General features: G+C 40.9%; 1 protein-coding gene across 1 annotated transcript in view; it reads right to left on the minus strand.

Moving 5' to 3' along the window:
• Window positions 1–855: 855 nt before the first annotated feature.
• LOC139717869 (GATOR1 complex protein DEPDC5-like) overlaps window positions 856–18,978 on the minus strand; it is a 60,829-nt gene continuing 42,706 nt past the window's right edge. Inside the window, exons 19-29 of the mRNA XM_071629358.1 lie at window positions 17,406–17,495; window positions 16,080–16,171; window positions 12,705–12,876; window positions 12,186–12,398; window positions 11,473–11,702; window positions 8,898–9,033; window positions 7,905–8,102; window positions 6,987–7,167; window positions 4,015–4,181; window positions 3,070–3,293; window positions 856–1,504 (exon numbers count right to left, since the gene is read on the minus strand). Coding sequence (XP_071485459.1) covers window positions 931–1,504; window positions 3,070–3,293; window positions 4,015–4,181; window positions 6,987–7,167; window positions 7,905–8,102; window positions 8,898–9,033; window positions 11,473–11,702; window positions 12,186–12,398; window positions 12,705–12,876; window positions 16,080–16,171; window positions 17,406–17,495 — 2,277 coding nt within the window. The 3' untranslated portion in view covers window positions 856–930. The remainder of the gene's footprint in view (window positions 1,505–3,069; window positions 3,294–4,014; window positions 4,182–6,986; window positions 7,168–7,904; window positions 8,103–8,897; window positions 9,034–11,472; window positions 11,703–12,185; window positions 12,399–12,704; window positions 12,877–16,079; window positions 16,172–17,405; window positions 17,496–18,978) is intronic.

Consider the following 18,978-nt stretch of genomic DNA (forward strand, 5'->3'; position numbering starts at 1 on the left):
TGAAAAAGCATCAGCTTTTCATATTGCACACAAAGAATTTACTGTGCCAACAATGGCTTTCTATTAACACACATGCAGACAACTGTCTGTCAATTGTGTTTTGATGTATGATACTCTACACAAAAAAATGAAAATAGAAACAAAGAAAAATAGGGACTTGATCTTTTGCAGCACACAGAGGTTAAATCACAGACCCTACAAATAGGCCTGCAGTACTTTGGTTTTATTTGTCAGGTCTTAGAAGAGACAGTAAGAGGCAGAGGCTCCTGTTAATATTGGCTCCTTTCAACAAAGGGACGACGAGTCAAATACTGAACTGATGAGAAAATGCATGCTTTCATAATTTATGTATAAATGAATACTCAATCTCCACTTCCAGCAGTCTGAAGAAAGAAAAGATGTTGAAAAACTACAAACAAGCTGCTACATAGATTGTAATCTATAAATATAATAAATCGGTAATTAATAATTCTGTACTTGTTACCCTATCACTGCTGTATTTGCTCAAAGCAACATTCACTTCATGCTGATTATTCAGATCATGCCACAATTTCTAGGCATCCCATTTAATACTCTCTCTTTTTATTATAGATGTTCTCTGGTTTCTGCTTCATTTCTCTTCATCAAGCAAAAACAGAAAAGACTCAGCTCTCATTTGTTGGGAATCATTTCTTCATCCACGTTTGCACATTACTTTGTCTTTCATATATATTCTCTGTATATATAACAATGTACATATTTACTAAATGCAACGGTGGAATATTGTGCTCTCTTTGCATCACAATGATTGTACCACCTGCAAAAAAAGAGAAGAAGAAAGAATGTGAAAAAAGCTGATTCATGTTTGGACCGAATTCTATAATCTCAGCTGCATTTATAATTTCTGTCGTGCAATACTAGATGAATGGTCAAATGTTCTATTAATGCATTCTAAGGATGAAGAGAGTCTTTATGCTGCTGCCAAAGCTCTGTCAATCTTCCATCTACGTTACAGCTGATTGCAATGAGGTCGCGCATGAGGCTGTCATAGAACTTTTCGTCCCCGCAGGCACTGCAGCGCCAACGCTTGGTCAGCATGTGGTTCATGGACCAGAGGAAACCGACGCTGACCGGGGTAGGGTTGCCATCCTCGAGGTTTTTCTCCCGGACCTCTCGGATACTTCCACTCCTCATTCGTCTCTGCTCCTCCCTCACCTCCACGCCCTGCTCATCGGCAGCGGTGTCGACGATGTCAAAGTTACCATCTCGCCCCACCATGACAGGCATCCCGCCTCCGCCCGCTGATGGGCGAGGCACTTTCACAACCCCACACGGTACGCTCGGACCGGTAGCACTGGATGGGGTACCAGGGGCCAGGGCTGGGTCCTCAGCGTTGTTAAGCAGAGTGACAAAGCAGACACCGGACTTGTGGATGTACTCAGCCTGGTTGTACTTGCCACCAGAATGGAAGCCATAGCCAATGAAGGAGCTCTTGCGCCTTTCACCAACTAGAATGAAGCCATGTCTAGACAAAAACAGATGCAAAGGCTCATTGTTGAAATCTCACAAAATGCTGAATGACATAAATGTGCACCAATATTATCTTGTGCTATAATTTATGCCAGATGACACACTGTGAATTGTTACCATTTGATTTGGGAAATATGCGATACAGTCATACCGTTGTAATCCAATCCATGGGTAATCTTCATTGCATTCTTGTTCATCCATTTGCTAAAAATCAAGTAAAACCAACATTGGTCTGAATCACTTCAAACAAGAATTCTGCTCTATCACTGACATGCACAGCCACTACTGATAGAAAACTTTGATTTGCACATTTGGTGGGATGATTTTTACTTTACAATACCATTTTCTTTGCAGAGTACCCCACACATGTAAACCATTATGCTCCGGAAACTGCGCTTCTTCAAAGACTATCAGTAGAAGATATGCTTCCCATAAGCAATATGGTTGAAATATTATTTTGGAAAACACCAAAGTTAGCAGTTACAGGGGAAACTCGGTATAACGAACACTGCTATAACGAGATATCGGTTATAACGAGGAAATTTTCTCGGTCCCAAATTTCCTTCCACACAAGTCTATGTAAAATGCTACTCTTATAGCGAGATCGGCTATAACGAAATAACTGCTATAACGAGAGAAATTTTGTGACTTCCAAACAAAGAAAAACATAGTAAATCAAACCTGCTATAGCGAGGTAAAGCAAAATGCCTTCGGTAAAGCTTTACTTCGCCTGTGCTATCATCTTCCGAGATTGTAAGGCTTGATGCGCCAAAAACTGTCTTGTACACACATAATCATTTTCTTCAGTGCACTCCAGCTAGCACTGCATGTTGTACGTGTGAAGTGTGTGTGTGCACGCACACTGATACATGCAGAAAATGGGGTGGGACGGCCATATGTATACATGACATCATCATGACGTTTAGCAGGTGTGAGGCAATCTGATGCTGTGATTGGTCTTCTACTTAGGGAATTCCCCGTCTTCACACACACGCAGTCGTAATGTACAGAATGTGTCACATACACACACAGCATAATGCAGACCATATTCAAGCTTTCCACACAACACACACCCATACGATAACCACATACCAATCCACAGACGATCTTGATACAATCGCAAGCTATATAAATTTACAAATTCAAACATCTACAATTAATAAGAAACACGTACATTCTTGATATTGGATTTCCTTGGCGAAAAACATCTTACTCATAAAGGTGAGTAATTCCCTCACACACAATATCAAGTTATCAGTATTGATTGAAATATGATGGGTAGTCCCACATGTGCAAATTAATGTATTTATTTTATGCCTTCTTTTATGCCTACTGATATAACGAGATATCGGCTATAACGAGGAAAATGACTCGGTCCCGACCATCTCGTTATATCGAGTTTCCACTGTATTTGTTTTGTTTAGGCTCATTCAGACCAGTATAACAGAACAAAGCATATCCTCATATCAAGGGTACTACATCACTTCTACTTACAGATTTTATTGGTGCTGTTGTAAAGGTAAAATTTTGCACTCAAAACTCTGTTACATGGGTGCTTACTTTCTGAGGATCAGATCCTGGAAGAGGTCGATGCACTTGTCACCAGGCTGCAGGTTCTTGGTTCCCCCCTCCTGATGGCAGGGAGTGAGGGACTGAATGGCCAGGGGGATGAAGAGGGGGCAGCGCAAGGGGTTGGCAAAGTCTGGATGCTGGTGGAAGGGGTCGGTGGGGGCAGGTACCAGGTGGAATCCAAAGGTGTTGGCTTTCCTTGACCAACCTTGCAGCTGCAGTGGCGGTGACATGTTGAGAGACATCGATTAATGCTTTGTTAAACCTATCTTTATATGCTAAATAATCATAGATATGACTCTTTTCTGTGCTAACTGACACTTCAAAGTTTTTGCACGGCAGAAGATGGTTATTCCACCAGAATGGGACTAATTGTGGCAGTGTGTCAAGTTTTCCAAATATGCAGCAGCTGTGGCTACAATGCAAACCTTTCTTGCATGGTCAACGCAAGCTTAAAATGACACATAGTGTATGCAGAAATTGATTAAAATCTAGATGGAAAAGAAAATCTGCTTAGGGCTGCCAATATGCAAACATCAGAATCGTGCAGGTTCCATAGAGAAATCGGGGAGATAGGCAGAAATTATGCCCAAATCACGAACTTTTTATTCTCTCAGAGCTACATGTATGAATGTTTACCACTTTAAGTCAAGGAGATTTCAGACAGCCATCAGGGCAATACCTGCATGTTAATGCATCATTGGGATAAAGATACTTCCTGCATCTGGCAGATTTCTACATTCTCATATCCACTACAAAAAGGATACTGATTTTTTTTTTTATCATTATTATCATTCTTTTCTTTTTTTTGCAGGAAGCCTCAAGCACAATTACAGAGACTTTGCAGCTCTCTTATTTGTTCGAGACATAACTGGACACTAAAATTTTCAAGGAAAATCTCCTGCAGAATTGTGGGGACTAGCCAGCTCTGCCTACCATATCATTCAGGAGACTGGGAGTGCAGACTAGCCACTCCACCTGGAAGTCAAACACCCGATCCGGCCTGTAGGTGCCATCGTAGCTCACATGGCACCACTCCACACGGTCCGTCTTGTTGCAGTCAATCTCCAGCATCACGTTCCTGGTTTCCGGGGGCCTGAAGGCTAGATTGAGTGTATGTGACAAGCTTGATTGCAAAATGGGTTACGTAAGTGCCATTTTCAAACACTTTAATGTAAGTCCCTATATCAGATAGAGCAAAATGAAACCTTTCCAATGATACCTAACTTGCTGCACAACAAAGAATATCCTTGAAGTTATGACTAAATTATATTATATTTTCTAATTATTCTCTTTGCTTTACAGGATGACTGATAGCAAATATCTCAAATTGACAAGAATGGACTACTAAACTTATTTTGTGATTCAACTCTTAGCATTGTTTCAGTTGACTTTGAGCCTTTAAAATACAAGGAAAAGTAGAAATTACGCGGTGCGTAACATATGTCCCCGCCGGAAGTAGCATTTTGTAGCCAATGTACAATATAGGTCAAAAATCAAGGTCAAAGGTCAAAGAAGACAAAGGTCAAAATTCTGTGTAGAAGTTTTGAAGCCCTCACCTAGTGCTATCACATAAAGAAAACGGAATCGAAATCGGGTTAGAAATGGCGAAGGAGTAGCATTCTGTAGCAAAATGCACAATATAGGTCAAAAATCAAGGTCAAAGGTCAAAGAAGTCAAAGGTCAAAATTCTGTGTAGAAGTTTTGAAGCCCTTAACTAGTGCCATCATATAAAGCAAACGGAATCGAAATCGGGTTAAAAATGGCGAAGGAGTAGCATTTCGTAGCAAAATGTACAATATAGGTCAAAAATCAAGGTCAAAGGTCAAAGAAGTCAAAGGTCAAAATTCTGTGTAGAAGTTTTGAAGCCCTCGCCTAGTGCCATCACATAAAGCAAACGGAATCGAAATCGGGTTAGAAATGGCGAAGGAGTAGCATTTTGTAGCAAAATGTACAATATAGGTAAAAAAATCAAGGTCAAAGGTCAAAGAAGTCAAAGGTCAAAATTCTGTGTAGAAGTTTTGAAGCCCTCACCTAGTGCCATCACATAAAGCAAACGGAATCGAAATCGGGTTAGAAATGGCGAAGGAGTAGCATTTTGTAGCAAAATGTACAATACAGGTCAAAAATCAAGGTCAAAGGTCAAAGAAGTCAAAGGTCAAAATTCTGTGTAGAAGTTTTGAAGCCCTCACCTAGTGCCATCACATAAAGCAAACGGAATCAAAATCGGGTTAGAAATGGCGAAGGAGTAGCATTTTGTAGCAAAATGTACAATATAGGTCAAAGGTCAAGGTCAAAGGTCACGACTGAAATTCTGTGTAGAAGTTTCAAAGCTCCCATGTAGTGCTATCATATAAAGCAAACAGAATCAAAATTGGCTCATAAATGACAGAGAAGTAGCAAATTGAAGATTTTGATCACACACGGACGCACACACGGACACACGGACACACGGACGGACGGACGGACACACGGACGGACACACGGACACACACACGTACGGAGCCCGTTTCATAGTCCCATGCTCGAACTCGTTCGGCGGGGACAAAAAGTTCATTTATTTCTAATTCTCTTATCAATTATCGTCACTGGACATTCTTAGAAGAAGTTGCAGCTGAAAGTGCCATATTTGCCAAAGTTCAGTCACCTTTGACCCTGAGGGATTTTGCCAAAAATTGTCTCTGTACATTTACACCTCATGTAGCATACATGAGCCGGTCCCATGATATGCTTCTGCGACAATTGCTCCCATGAAATATCTTCATGCTGAGCCAAACATACATTCTACCCATAAAACATAACCCCAACCCTAATTTCAATACTCACATCAAACTAAACCTCAAACCCTCTCACACTAACACTAAGTCCTTGGTTGGAGAAATTAAGACCGGAGCAACTGTCACAGGAGCAAATGTTGTGTCACCACCTAAGCCAAGTGCCCCCAAAATCCACTAGATACTTAAATTGCTTTAACGAGGTCTGTCCCAGATTGATAGACAACTGAAAACATAATGGCACTAACATCCTTTGGGGGCTGAGGCATATACACACTTGTGAATCTTAAAAATCTCTCAAAAAACAACTAGTCAGATGGTCATTTTGAATTACAACCCTGCAGGTCTCGAGGTAAGGAGACATGCTGAAAGTAAGTCATTTTGAAAACATCACTGGCCCATTGTGCAAAAAGAGTATTTAATCACACACACACAAAAAAAACCCACCTTTCCACTATCATCTATGATCAAACATAAAATACAGGAAAAGACAGTGGGTTTTGTTGAAAGAGAAATATACATAGAATGTAGATATATTCAATATTTGTACTAATCACAAAATAATTTTCTCATGAGGACATGTAATCTACACAAATGTGCTTCTGATCAAATTCTGGTATTACTTTGGTCACTGTTATATAATTTTTTTTTTTTACTTACATGATAAATATTATTCAATTTTCAGAAATCTCTTTGACAATTGCTTCACGATTCATGCCATAAAAAGAGCCAATTTTATCCCTGTTGAGTTTCCTCTGTAATTTGTCTCAAATGAAGGATCTACTTCCTGAAAGTTCTGAACAAACTAGCCCTAAACTGAATCTAAAAGTAGAAACATGGATCCATAAGAACAGAAAAACACATACAGGCATCACACGTAGGTAACAGGTATCATAAAAATAAACAAAACTTGATGGAACAAACATGACTACAATGAAATCCTTGAACAGTGACATATCTAAGGAGACTATGATGGCAAATGACAATAAAGAAGGCTCCACACAACCATCACATTGCATTTCAAGCAGTAAGGTGCACAGTTAGAATCATGTAAGTGAAATATCATGGAGAAATACTACCCCTCCTCTCCACCCGGCCCCCCCCCCCCAAAAAAAAACCCGACAATCAAATCACCTCTGTTTGGAGTTGTGGAGAATCCAGCTCCCAACCCGAAGCCCTGCCAGCGTCCATCCCGTTCTCGGGCACTCCAGGGAGATTGGCGGTGGAAGCCCTCTGGTGTCATGAGGCCCACACCGCTGCTGGGTCCTGCCTCCGATCCTCTTTGTTTCCATAGCGACTCCTCCATGACAGCAACCTTTGTGAAAAGTCAGAAAGGACTGTTCTCACTGAAACCATGTAGCAATGACTAGGAGATCCAGCTCACGACTGGCACTTAAATTACCCTGTATGGTATCACCACACACCTTTATCACTGCCTATTTATGGCTTACACGACTGAAGATTTGAGAATCAGTAATACACTAAGATCAAATGACGAAAGGACTGATACGTTAGTATATCAAATCAACAATATTTGACAACATCTGTTAACAATATATAGGCATTCGTATTTTGCCTACTAACAAAAGCATTGCTAGAAATAGAGCCTAATGTAAACTAAACATCATGAACTCCATTACGGCATAAAGAGCTTGAATTGGTTTCGACCGTAATACAAAAGCGATCCTTTGCATACTACAAGAACATGTCTCTAACAGACCTGCTGATGTGACAGAGGTTTGCAGTTTACATATCATGACCATAATAATGTATTAACAGGTAAATATAAATCACAGCTTCTAAATTGAACTTCCCTGCCCATGGTGATGAAAGTTCTGGAGTCCATTTCATAACAAAATGACACTTTTGTTTGCAAACACTATAAGTAGAATCCATTGCAGTCGCTGTGGCGGAGAAGTACATTGATGTACACTAAAAAACAAATACATAATGAGCACTCAAGGTGCATTTAAGCTGTGTTCATTAAACTGACTTTCAACAACTGGGAATATTCATGTGAAGTGGGTGAATGGACTCTAGCAAGCCTCTCACCTCAAACCAGCGGCTGGTGAACTCTGAATTGGCTGCCATCAGGGGTATGTGGTCCCGCCACGAATGTGAGGGTTTGGTGGGGTCAGTCATGGCTGGTACATTCTCTGGCAGCATCAGGCAATACACGTAGAATCCATTGACGAAAGGAATGTGGGGTTCTCCCGATGCATACTGAATGAGTCTACTCTCATTCATGTTCTGCAAAACAGGAAAATTGGGTGGGCATGTTAAAGTACTTCTTGGGGACTTAGACTGACTTTGGAATGTAAGCTAACAAAACACCACATACATTTTGTACTTTAGTTTGGTTATGCAGGTGCAAACGTACGTTCACCATGATTGTTTCTTAAGCACCAGCATAACGCATTATAAAAATTGATGAAATTCTTTTGTTGAGTTTGTTCTTTTAATTTACATTGATGTAGGGCAACTTGTCAATCACTTGCAATAAAAAAATAATTTAAAAAATTCTTTTGAGAAATATCCATCAGTAATTTGAATACAAAAAAAAAATATGATAAACACTGTATTCTATTTACTGTATAACATGATATATTTGCGGCATTACATTTTTGCGAATTGGAGCCGATGGCCTCTTTTGCGGCATGAAATTTTCGCAATTGCCACTGGTGTGCAATGCATACAGTGTAGGCAAGAACTTTCGCATGCATTTTATTTTCGTGAATCTTGGCGCTTGCGAAATTAAAATGCAGGCGAACATTCCTCGTTTTACAGTAACCATTTCTGTGGCAATTGTCAGATATGTACAAATTTCACACATAAACCTACGGGCAGGTAATATAAAGTGGCACACAGAAGGCTAATACAGCTACATCATCAGGGCTCTGTTTTATGAAGAGTTAGAACTGATAATATATAGTTGATCTCAACTGTAAGTCTATGGCAGCCTGTGTGGTAAGGATATTTAGAATCAATTTTATCTTTTGAGAAAACAGGGCCCTGATTAGGTTATTTCTCCATACACCTGCCTACCTTCAACACCTCCAGAGCTTCTGACATGGACACTTCCCCACTGAGTGACCTCTGAATCCAGGCCACCGCCTCTGCCGCCATAAAGCAATTTGGGGGAAGTCCCTTCTGTCCAGGCGGGAGGAATCTCACACCATGCCTATCAAAAAGGTGACATTACACACCTCGTGAAAAGAATTACTGCTTTACAGAAACACAAAAAAAAAGAAGGAATAGAACCATGTGTTTGCATGGAACAACAGCAGGGATGCCAAACTTTGTAGTTAAAAAAACAAAACAACAAAGATAACCTATTAACCAACATACAGCAATTCAATGAAACAAGAGACCCGCGGGTCTAGCGCTCACCTGAGTATCGCAAGTTCACCTTTCACGAAGTCACTAATCTAAATTATTCACAGCTCTACCAAAATTTGACCAGGCATTCTGAAGTAGAAGATGAAAATGTACAATAAGGGCCCAAATTTTTAAAGATTCCTTAATTTGGGGAATTGAGGGCCCCCTGGGGTCCTCTGGGTGGGGCATGGTGCCCATTTTGATAAATTGAGATCCTGACCCCCTAAGGATGCTACCTGCCAAGTTTGACGAAAATCTATCATGAGGTTTTCAGGAAGAAGATGACAATGTACGATTCAGGCCCCCATTTGGACCTTCCTAACCAACCCCCCCCCCCCCCACCCCTGCCCCCAAGAGGGGCACCCCTGGATCTCCTATGAACAAACTCGAAACTACAGTCATTAATGTACTCACTCATAGTATTATCTTAGCTGTATAACTTCTGATTCTAGAGAAAATTTTTAACGATTCCTTCATTTGGGGGGTTTGGGCCCCCTGGGGGCCCCCTGGGTGGGACATGGTACCCATTTTAACAAATTGAGATCCTAACCCCTTAGGGATGCTACCTGCCAAGTTTGGTGAAAATGGGTCATGGGGTTCTAAAAAAGAAGATAAAAATGTACAATTTAGGCCCCATTAGGACCCCTCCTAACCTCCCTCCCCTGGGTCCCAAGGGGGGCACCCCTGATTCTGCCATGAACAAACTTGAAACTGCAGTCATCAATGTACTAACTCATATTATTAACTTAGCTCCATCACTTCTGGTTCTAGAGAAGAAGATTTTTAAAGATTCCTTAATTTGGGGGGATTTGGGCCCCCTGGGGGTCCCCTGGGGGCCCCCTGGGTGGGGCATGGTGCCCATTTTAACAAATTGAGTTCCTAACCCCCTAGGGATGCTACCTGCCAAGTTTGGTGAAAATGGGTCATGGGGTTCTCAAGAAGAAGATGAAAATGTACAATTTAGGCCCCATTAGAACCCCTCCCCACCCCCCTCCCCTGGGTCCCAAGGGGGGCATCCCTGATTCTGCCATGAACAAACTTGAAACTAAAGTCATCAATGAACTAACTCATAGTATTAACTTAGCTCTATCACTTCTGGTTCTAGAGAAGAAGATTTTTAAAGATTCCTTAATTTTGGGGGGGTTTGGGCCCCCCTGGGGGCCCCCTGGGTGGGTCATGGTGCCCATTTTAACAAATTGAGTTCCTAACCCCCTAGGGATGCTACCTGCCAAGTTTGATGAAAATCGGTCTTGGGGTTTTCAAGAAGAAGATGAAAATGTAAAAAGTTTACGCACGACGCACGACGGACGACGGACGACGGACGACGGACGACGGACGACGCACGACGCACGACGCACGACGGACGCCGGACGAAGGGCGATCGCAATAGCTCACTTGAGCCTTTGGCTCAGGTGAGCTAAAAAAACCCCAACATACATGCTTGTACTTTGAAGGCAAAAATCACATTACGGTTTAAAGATAGCAAAATTGCACAGGCCAAGAATGCTGAATGAAGTTTCAGAAAAAACAACAACAATACACTTTCCAATTGACAGAATAGTTTTGAATTCTTTAAAAAGAAAAAACAACACAAAGCATTCAAAGTAAAAGACAGTAATTGGCAGCCCTGCACAAGGCAAAACACAGTGAAGGAGAGACAGGGGATTGTCCAGCCTGGATGTAGGCAGGGCTCCTGTGGTGTGGCATGGTGAATTGCACACTTCAATCTATCCTTCTCATTCAATCACTGTAATTCTTTATCGTATATTCAAACACTCATATAATTGCCTTTTAGAACCTGAAACATCTCAGAAGATGGCTGGATAGCCCATATTCAGCTGCAATAATTAGTATTCCATGGGGTCCAGTTGGATGTTAGGCAGGACCACTTCACTGGGTTAAACACCCTACTCTTTGTGGTGAATAGATGAAGCGGAATCTTTTACATGCATGAGTTGTGTACTCTCTCACACATGGGACCTCCACTTTATGTCCTATCCAAGGGACAGAGTATTTTGTCTCTTACTAGAGGGGACTATATGATTACACACAACATTGCTCAGTTGAACCCAAAGATTGAACCAGGGTCCTTTGGATCGTAAGGCAGACACGCTACGGACTGAGATAACTCACCGCCCATGTATGTGACATAATCATGTCACATACAGCAGTTACTACTGAAAATTTGAACATATAGAACCAGCCCTTTTACAGCTGAAAGCAATGAATATGTGGTACTTACTCTGGGTCTACCATAGCTGTTGCAATGACCTGTAGTGGTGTGGACAGGGATAGCGTCATGGGCTCAGAGTGGGTGTGGCTGGCAGGGTGGGGCGCTGGACTACCCTGATTACTCCTCGCCCCACTGTGGTGTCTCTGCCTTGTGTCACTCCCCTGACAAGGAGAGGACCGGTTAGCTGGGTGGGCCAGGTCCCCTGAGCTTGGGGTCTGACGGCCAGATGGTGTACCTACCTGAGGGTGGCAATAATAGCATACAAGTCATTTTGATAATACGAGTGTTTCCCCTTTAAAAAATGGCCATGAGGTGTACTAACTGGACATGAACTAGAAGGCCTGAATACTGCGGTTCACAATCTTTTCAGTCAGCATCCCCTCAGCTTTGGAACAATCTACATGAATGTATAAAAAAAATTGGCTCAACAGAAAAATCTAAATCCTTGGTTAATAAAAACTTATTTGTTCATTGAATAGTCTCATGTCTCATGTCTATTACCATTCTGAAACTGTACCTTCTTCCTTTCTCTTTTTGTTTACCTAGTGCTTACAGACATTAAATGTGATAGGCGCTATATAGATATTGAATTATTATCATCATCATGGAGCTACACTGTACCTGTGATCCATTTAATTGCATAAATTGTGTAAAAACCTGTCTGCCACATGCACATCACATGTCTAAGGCACACATGCCACATGTCTATCCCATGGCTCTACCTTGGGTCCTCTTGATGTGCTGGTCTGTCTACGAATGCCATTCAGGATCTCAATGAACCGCAGGAAGGCCTCGATCTGGAAATGCCGGAAGGCTGGGTCCTCTTCACAAGACGATGGGTCGAGGGTCACGTTTCCCCTTTCCTCAGCAAAGCGTTTCATGAGCACGGGTGTGTTCGGGATCAAAAGGAACCGACTCCGCCAAAACTTGAGGGACTGCATCACGGAGTGGGGAAAAAAAAAAAGAAATGACAGTCCAAGAAGTGATTTTGATTGCCATCAAGCAACACTGTTAAAGATACAGGCATTATTTCTTGTCAGAGAAAAAATACAAAGACATGAACAAATGTGCATGTAAAGATGATCTCTACCGGTAGTGGCTACACATGAGAAAGAACAGAATATCAGAAATGCTCACACAAAACCAAGTTATATGTCTGTCTAGTCTTGTTTCGAATTGGTTACTTGTGTATCACAAATTTTACAGTATATATGATGTTATAGTTTCTACAGGATACTCACATCAACCAGGGTGAAATCACTGTCATGCGAGGAGATGTAGTTATCTAGATAGTTCCAGTTGTATCCTTCTATGACCTCATGTCTAAAGGTGGTTACAATCGGGGTGTAGCCCTCATTTTGGGCTGACCACAGCTGGTAGGTGTACTGGATTGGGTCACACAGAGAAGGGTGTCTGCAAAATAAATCAAAAGAACAACTCTTTTTTTTAATCAAAGAGGGCGCTGGATCAAACACAAAACTGGGTTCTACTGACACTTTAACCCTAAAAAGACTGGGGGGGGGGCCTAAAAGGCCCCCCCCTCGACATTTCGCGCGATTACTCTGCAACACGCAATGCTCTCGCCGCGATGCTCTATGACTTTTTTCTTTCGAGTTTCCCGCACATTTTGATGCCAAATTTGTGACGCCCGGGGGTATGGTTCTGAAGTTACATAACTTTTTGTACATGCACGCGAGGCTGAAAATGACTCAAAAATGTGATTTTGTGTACAAAGTCAATGCAAATTGAGTTTTTTCACATGGTTCATATAAATATGCTTATTTTTGCTCTCAATGGCTAATATTAATTTGTTTTAGGAGTATTATGCTTCAAAAAGTGTCTGCCACAAATTTTGTTTAAAAAAACAACGAAAACAAAAGGTCGAAAAAACAAAGAAATGCATAAGAAATTCATAAAACAATGAAATAAATAAGAAATTGATTTTGATACCGAATTTTTTTTCAAGTACATTTGCTAAGAATGCCACAAAGAATAATTAGACCAAAAATGAGCACTTTTGGAGCTTTATTTACTTATTTAGATCAAAGAGTCTGATTTCTCGCATAAATTAGCATAATTAATCAAAATGAAATAAAAGAAGACTATTTTGTAAAATTTAAATATACGAACTTGTAGATTACATCGCACACTACCATTGTGCAAATTTCCGCGGCGATCGCGCGATCCACGGCCGAGATCTTAAGGGGGGGCCCTTTAGGCCCCCCCCCCCCAAGTCTTTCGAGCTACCAAAATAGCCCAGTCTTTTTAGGGTTAAGAAAAACCCAAACAAAATGCTGGCAATCATAGATTGATTTTTTACTTTAATCACAAGCAGTGAAAATTTACCATGATGAAATCACTTCATCAGTTATAGGGTGCGCTCGAGCGCTCTCCTAAAGCGAACTGTACCGTACCGTACCTGCGCCAGAGGAGCACTCAAACGCTCCTAAAGTGTACCGTACCATCCTGTACCGAGCCAAAATTGGACCACTTCCCAATGTGCTCCAAAAGCGTACCAAAGCGTACCAAAAGTTCGTTGTAAAGCATGCGCGTATTATGCGCATACGTCACAATGCAAAGACATCATTCTCTTTGTTCGGGACAGCTGTAAGTAGTTCAAGCGCCAGGTGAATGACATTCTTGCTACAAACAAGCGTGACCTTTACTAAAAATAACTTGTGAGGTACGCTTTCTCCACAGAGCGCTCGAACGCTCCAAAACTGACACAGTTTGGTACGGTACGCTTTGGTTCAGTTCGCTTTGGTTCGCTTTAGAGCGCTCGAACGCACCCTTTGACAAGTTGTAAGTACAGCAGATTCAACGATAAGAAAGGGATATTTGCAGAATAGTTTCACAAGTCTGATCAGACTTTGAAGAATACGAAGTGAGAGGGGGAAAGTGGAAAAGATGGAGAAAAAATTATTGAAGCAGAAAAAGAGGAAGTAAAGTATAAAGAACAGAAGTTTATAAAGTTATAAAGAAAAGAAGTTTTTTCTGTTTGAGTGCAGCCATCAAATCAGTGTATAAAGTAAACCAGAGTCCATGATACATTCACTCAATTTCATGAACTGCAAAAAGAGAATGAAGTTATGTTCACCAACACCATCTGCAGGGAATAATTTTCCTTGTAATTCATCGCAATTTGCTATGCATTTTTACACCACTGCTAAACAAACTAACTTTTGTGGAGCAGTTTTCTTCCACAGAAGTGTACAGGACACCATTTGACATATTGTTAATCAGCTGAAATGCTAATCAAATTTGAGTGGAAAATTGTTCCCTGATTTGTGTCAGAAACATAAAGATTATGCTGTACCTTGGTATTCAAACCTGACTAGTATCAGCATAATAACTAGAAATGTCGCTACAGCGACTGGTTATACCCCCGCCAAACAACACTTCATAAGCTTTGGTCAAAACAACATTTCATAAGCTTTGGTCAAAAAACTGAGGAAGTAGTTAAATCCGCAAGATCTTTCCTTGATCTTCTGCCATTAATATGCCGTTACCATGGCAACGTACTTTCGGGTACTGTCGAAAAATGCGTCTTGCACATCTACAACCAAAGGCACACATCTGTACCAAGTTTCATGGAAATTGGGCAAAAACTGAGGAAGTAGTTTGCAACACAAAATTTTCCATCATTTTGGCTCATAATATGTGAGCTGTTACCATGGCAACATACTTTTTGTCACTGTCAAGAAATGTGTCACGCTGACCTATATCCTAAGACAAACATTCAATATGAATTCCATGAGAATTGGAAGAACACTGATGAAGCAGTTTTGCCATGAAGCATTTTGCCCTATATTTTACCAATAACATGCCGTTACCATGGCAACGCACTTTTTGCCACTGCGGAAATATGTGTCTTGCACATTAACATATTCAGATGAACATCTGTACCTAATTACATAAAAATTGATCAAAAACTGTGGGAGGAGTTCGCGACGAAAGATTTGTACCCATTTTTGCCCATAATATGCCGTTACCATGGCAACGTACTTTTGGGTACTGTCAAAAAATACGTCTTGCACATCTACAACCCAAGGCACACATCTGTGCCAAGTTTTATGGGAATCGGTTGAAAACTGAGGAAGTAGTTCGCGACGCAAGATTTGCAACGGACCGACCGCCCGACCGCCCGCCCGACCGCCCGACCGCCCGACCGTCCGCTGATTCCTATATACCCCCTTCAAACTTCGTTTGGCGGGGGTATAATTATATGCAACAAGCAAACACATATGTATCAGTGACACACTCTGCAAAGCATTAATGATGCTTGGTTCTCAACTGAAGATATCAGCAAACAGCAACAAAGTTAACAATTGAATGTACCAAACTATGTGTACGCTCTCTTCTTTTTGTTTCGATAGAGAAAAAAAAATGTACACAACAAATATAATTTTATCTATACATTATTAGTTGAAAACGGTTCTCCCGTATGACACAGCGAGTACAAAAGAGCAGATCTAAAGCCAATACGGTACACAATGAGAAATATTGGGTACACTGTAGCGACAGTCAGCTCACAACATTATGCCACATGAACCGCAATGTCTCCTCGTTACTTTAACAAAAGTTAAAACTTGATCCCCGTGACCTTTGACACTGACCTCGGTCGGTACCTGGTCACCGAGATTGTCTTCTTCTCACTGTGCAGCCGAAGTTTGTGGAAGATTCTGCCAATGCTCAGCACATACTCTCCCTACACAGCGATGAAAAAAGGGCACCATCACCTCTAGTATTGAATGTTAGTCACCCACGCACACTAACGATATGTTTATCTAAAAGCCACAGCAATGCACAACTACTACATCATGATGAGACTCTCTCTTCTACCACGTGTGAGAGTTAAGTTGCAATGGATATAATTTCATGATACAAACAAACTTAAGAAACACACATGAACTAGATGCAATACCAATGTTGCCATTTATCAATTTCATATGAGATCTAACTCAGCTCATTCAATCTTACGTCTGTTAGGCGTGACATAAAAGATAGAGTCATTTATTTGCACATTTCTTTTCTTTTCCTGTGTAGTAGAATGTCACCATCCTTTCCCATGGGATGTACAGCATTTATGTTGTTGAGGAAAATACACATCAGAAAGATTCTTACATAACGCTATCAAACACACAGATAAACAAATGAGGTTAAACTACGACACCACAAACACTTGTTAGTTGGATACATGAAAGAATGCAATAAGTGAAAGTGGTAAAGCTACTATTTGTCTGTACCTTAAAACTAAAATTAGAACATAGCCATGATTCCTTTTTGCATTAAAAGAGAATTCATGCCGAGAAACGATAGGGCTGGGAAGCTAGAAAGCCAACACATGATGAAGAATGTTACTATGTTAAAACAAGACTTTACACATTTAGCAGCCATCTTTCTGGTAATGATCACAATACATGTCTAAAATACTGAATTTACACAATAACTATTGTATAAAAATCAAGCAATGCTGTAAGCATGCAAACTAACATAAAGCAAGGATGCTGGTTAGAATGAAAGAGAGGGTCAGATATAAATCTTCATGTTGTACGTGAGGCTACTTTGTACAAGAGGGCTAAGAAATTTGATGCTACCAGGGAATAAGTTCAGGCTTTTGCCTGAAAACTGGTATCCCTAGTGATAATGGAACCTTTTAAGAGAGATTTTCAGACTAAGACATCAGGAAATATTTTGATATTGAGAAAAGAATAACAATTTGAAGCAGTTGGTCAAATTGAAACAAATTAAGTTGTGACAGCATGCAGTAAAATTAGAGAAACCTTCTGATACCTTTGGCACAAATTTCAATTAATTTTTAGGGGAGAAACAAACAATGGAATATGCCCAGTTACCTTGAGCAAACTAAACTAAATTGCACTGAAGAAAAAAACTCAAATTGCACTGAAGAACAAAATGGAGGCTGATGTATCTTTACTGACCTTTTCAGCATTTGTCACCAAGGGTGGATGGCGCTGACTTCTGCTGATCATGGCAAGCAGTGAGCTGGGAAGCACCACTAACTGGAAACCCTACCAATACCATGGGATGGATCACAACCAATGAATAATATCAAGGCTCACATGTATAGAGACATCATTTCAAGCCATAAAAAGATTTTTTTTTTTTTTAAATGATATGCTCATTGTGAACTTTATGGTAACTGAAATAGCGAAAAAAATGCAACATTTCACTCGTTTCATTTGAAAAAGAAACATATCTTTAGGGGAATTCTTTTACACTTTCATATAAATCAATTAGGTGAACTGCAAAGGTGCAAAATGCATGTGCTAGATTAGTTTGCAATTCTTGTTTTTGTCATTGTAGTCCATTATTACGTGCATTACATTGGTTGCCTGTAAAGCAGAGAATCAGATTTAAAACTGTTGATTGTATATATAATTCATATAGAGCTATTCATGGTACAGCACCAGTGTACATACAGGAACTTGTAGAGTTAAAAACATTATTTCAAACATCTTATCACTTCCGAAGGTCACGGGATCAAACATTATTAAAATATCCATCAGGGAAATCCAAAGTTACTCTTGGTGACATGGAATTTTTGTGTGCTGCACCAAAACTATGGAATAATCTCCCTTTGTGTGTAAGACAAGCAGTTACAATTAATGAGCGTAAGGTCAGGTCAAAAAGTAATCTCTTGAAGTAATGTAGGCCTATTGTATGTTTGAATTTCTTGTAAGTTTGTACGTTATTTTGTACTGCGCAGTGGAGTATATTATCATAGCAGCTGCGCAATATAAATGTCCTTTATTATTATTCTTATCATTATTATTATCATTATCATTATAACTGCATAATAACTTGCAGACTCTTAGAAAACAAAATACAGAAAAAAACAAAAACTTCATGTCAACATGGGAACTTCAAGAACTATACATGTCAGCAGTATTTTGGCCACCATCGGAGTCTGCAGAGGCACATAGACAGCCAGCACAGGCATCCTCGGCATTTTGAGTGCCATGAACGTGTTAGGGCAGAACTGAAAACGTTCGGGTCCACGAGAAGACACACCATGACATGCAAGCGGGAAAAAGTCTATGGGCAGAGGGAGGAGCCCCCAAAGGAGAAGTCCACATAGGAGGACCCCCAGAAGCAGGAGTCCACGGCAGAGGACAAGCCCACTGCGGAAGAGTCATGAGACTGGGGAACCAGGGAGAATGGGTCTGTTTGTAGCTACTCTAATGAAAGGAGACAGAGGTGCGGGAGCAGCCCTCGAATGTCACCCCAACCAGAGATGCCGGAAGAGATGACGAAGATGGAGATGAGCAAGTACATGTAATTAGAGTATCACCCATTACCCGTCAGTACGTCGAGGAGGGGCGTAAAACACCTCTGTCGGGCAAAGCAAGAGGGATGTGGGCCCTACAGGAGGCAGAACATCGGGCGGCGGACAGTACATCCGAGGATGTGACTGAGTCAGATGGCCCTGGTGATGGATCTGGCGATGTGCTTCTAACGATTATCAGACGCGTCCAGCTAGGAAAGGAGATC

This window comes from Diadema antillarum, unplaced genomic scaffold (assembly GCF_040938485.1).
Source record: "Diadema antillarum isolate AM-2024a unplaced genomic scaffold, OU_Dant_1.0 scf00000084, whole genome shotgun sequence".
Classification (NCBI taxonomy): domain Eukaryota; kingdom Metazoa; phylum Echinodermata; class Echinoidea; order Diadematoida; family Diadematidae; genus Diadema; species Diadema antillarum.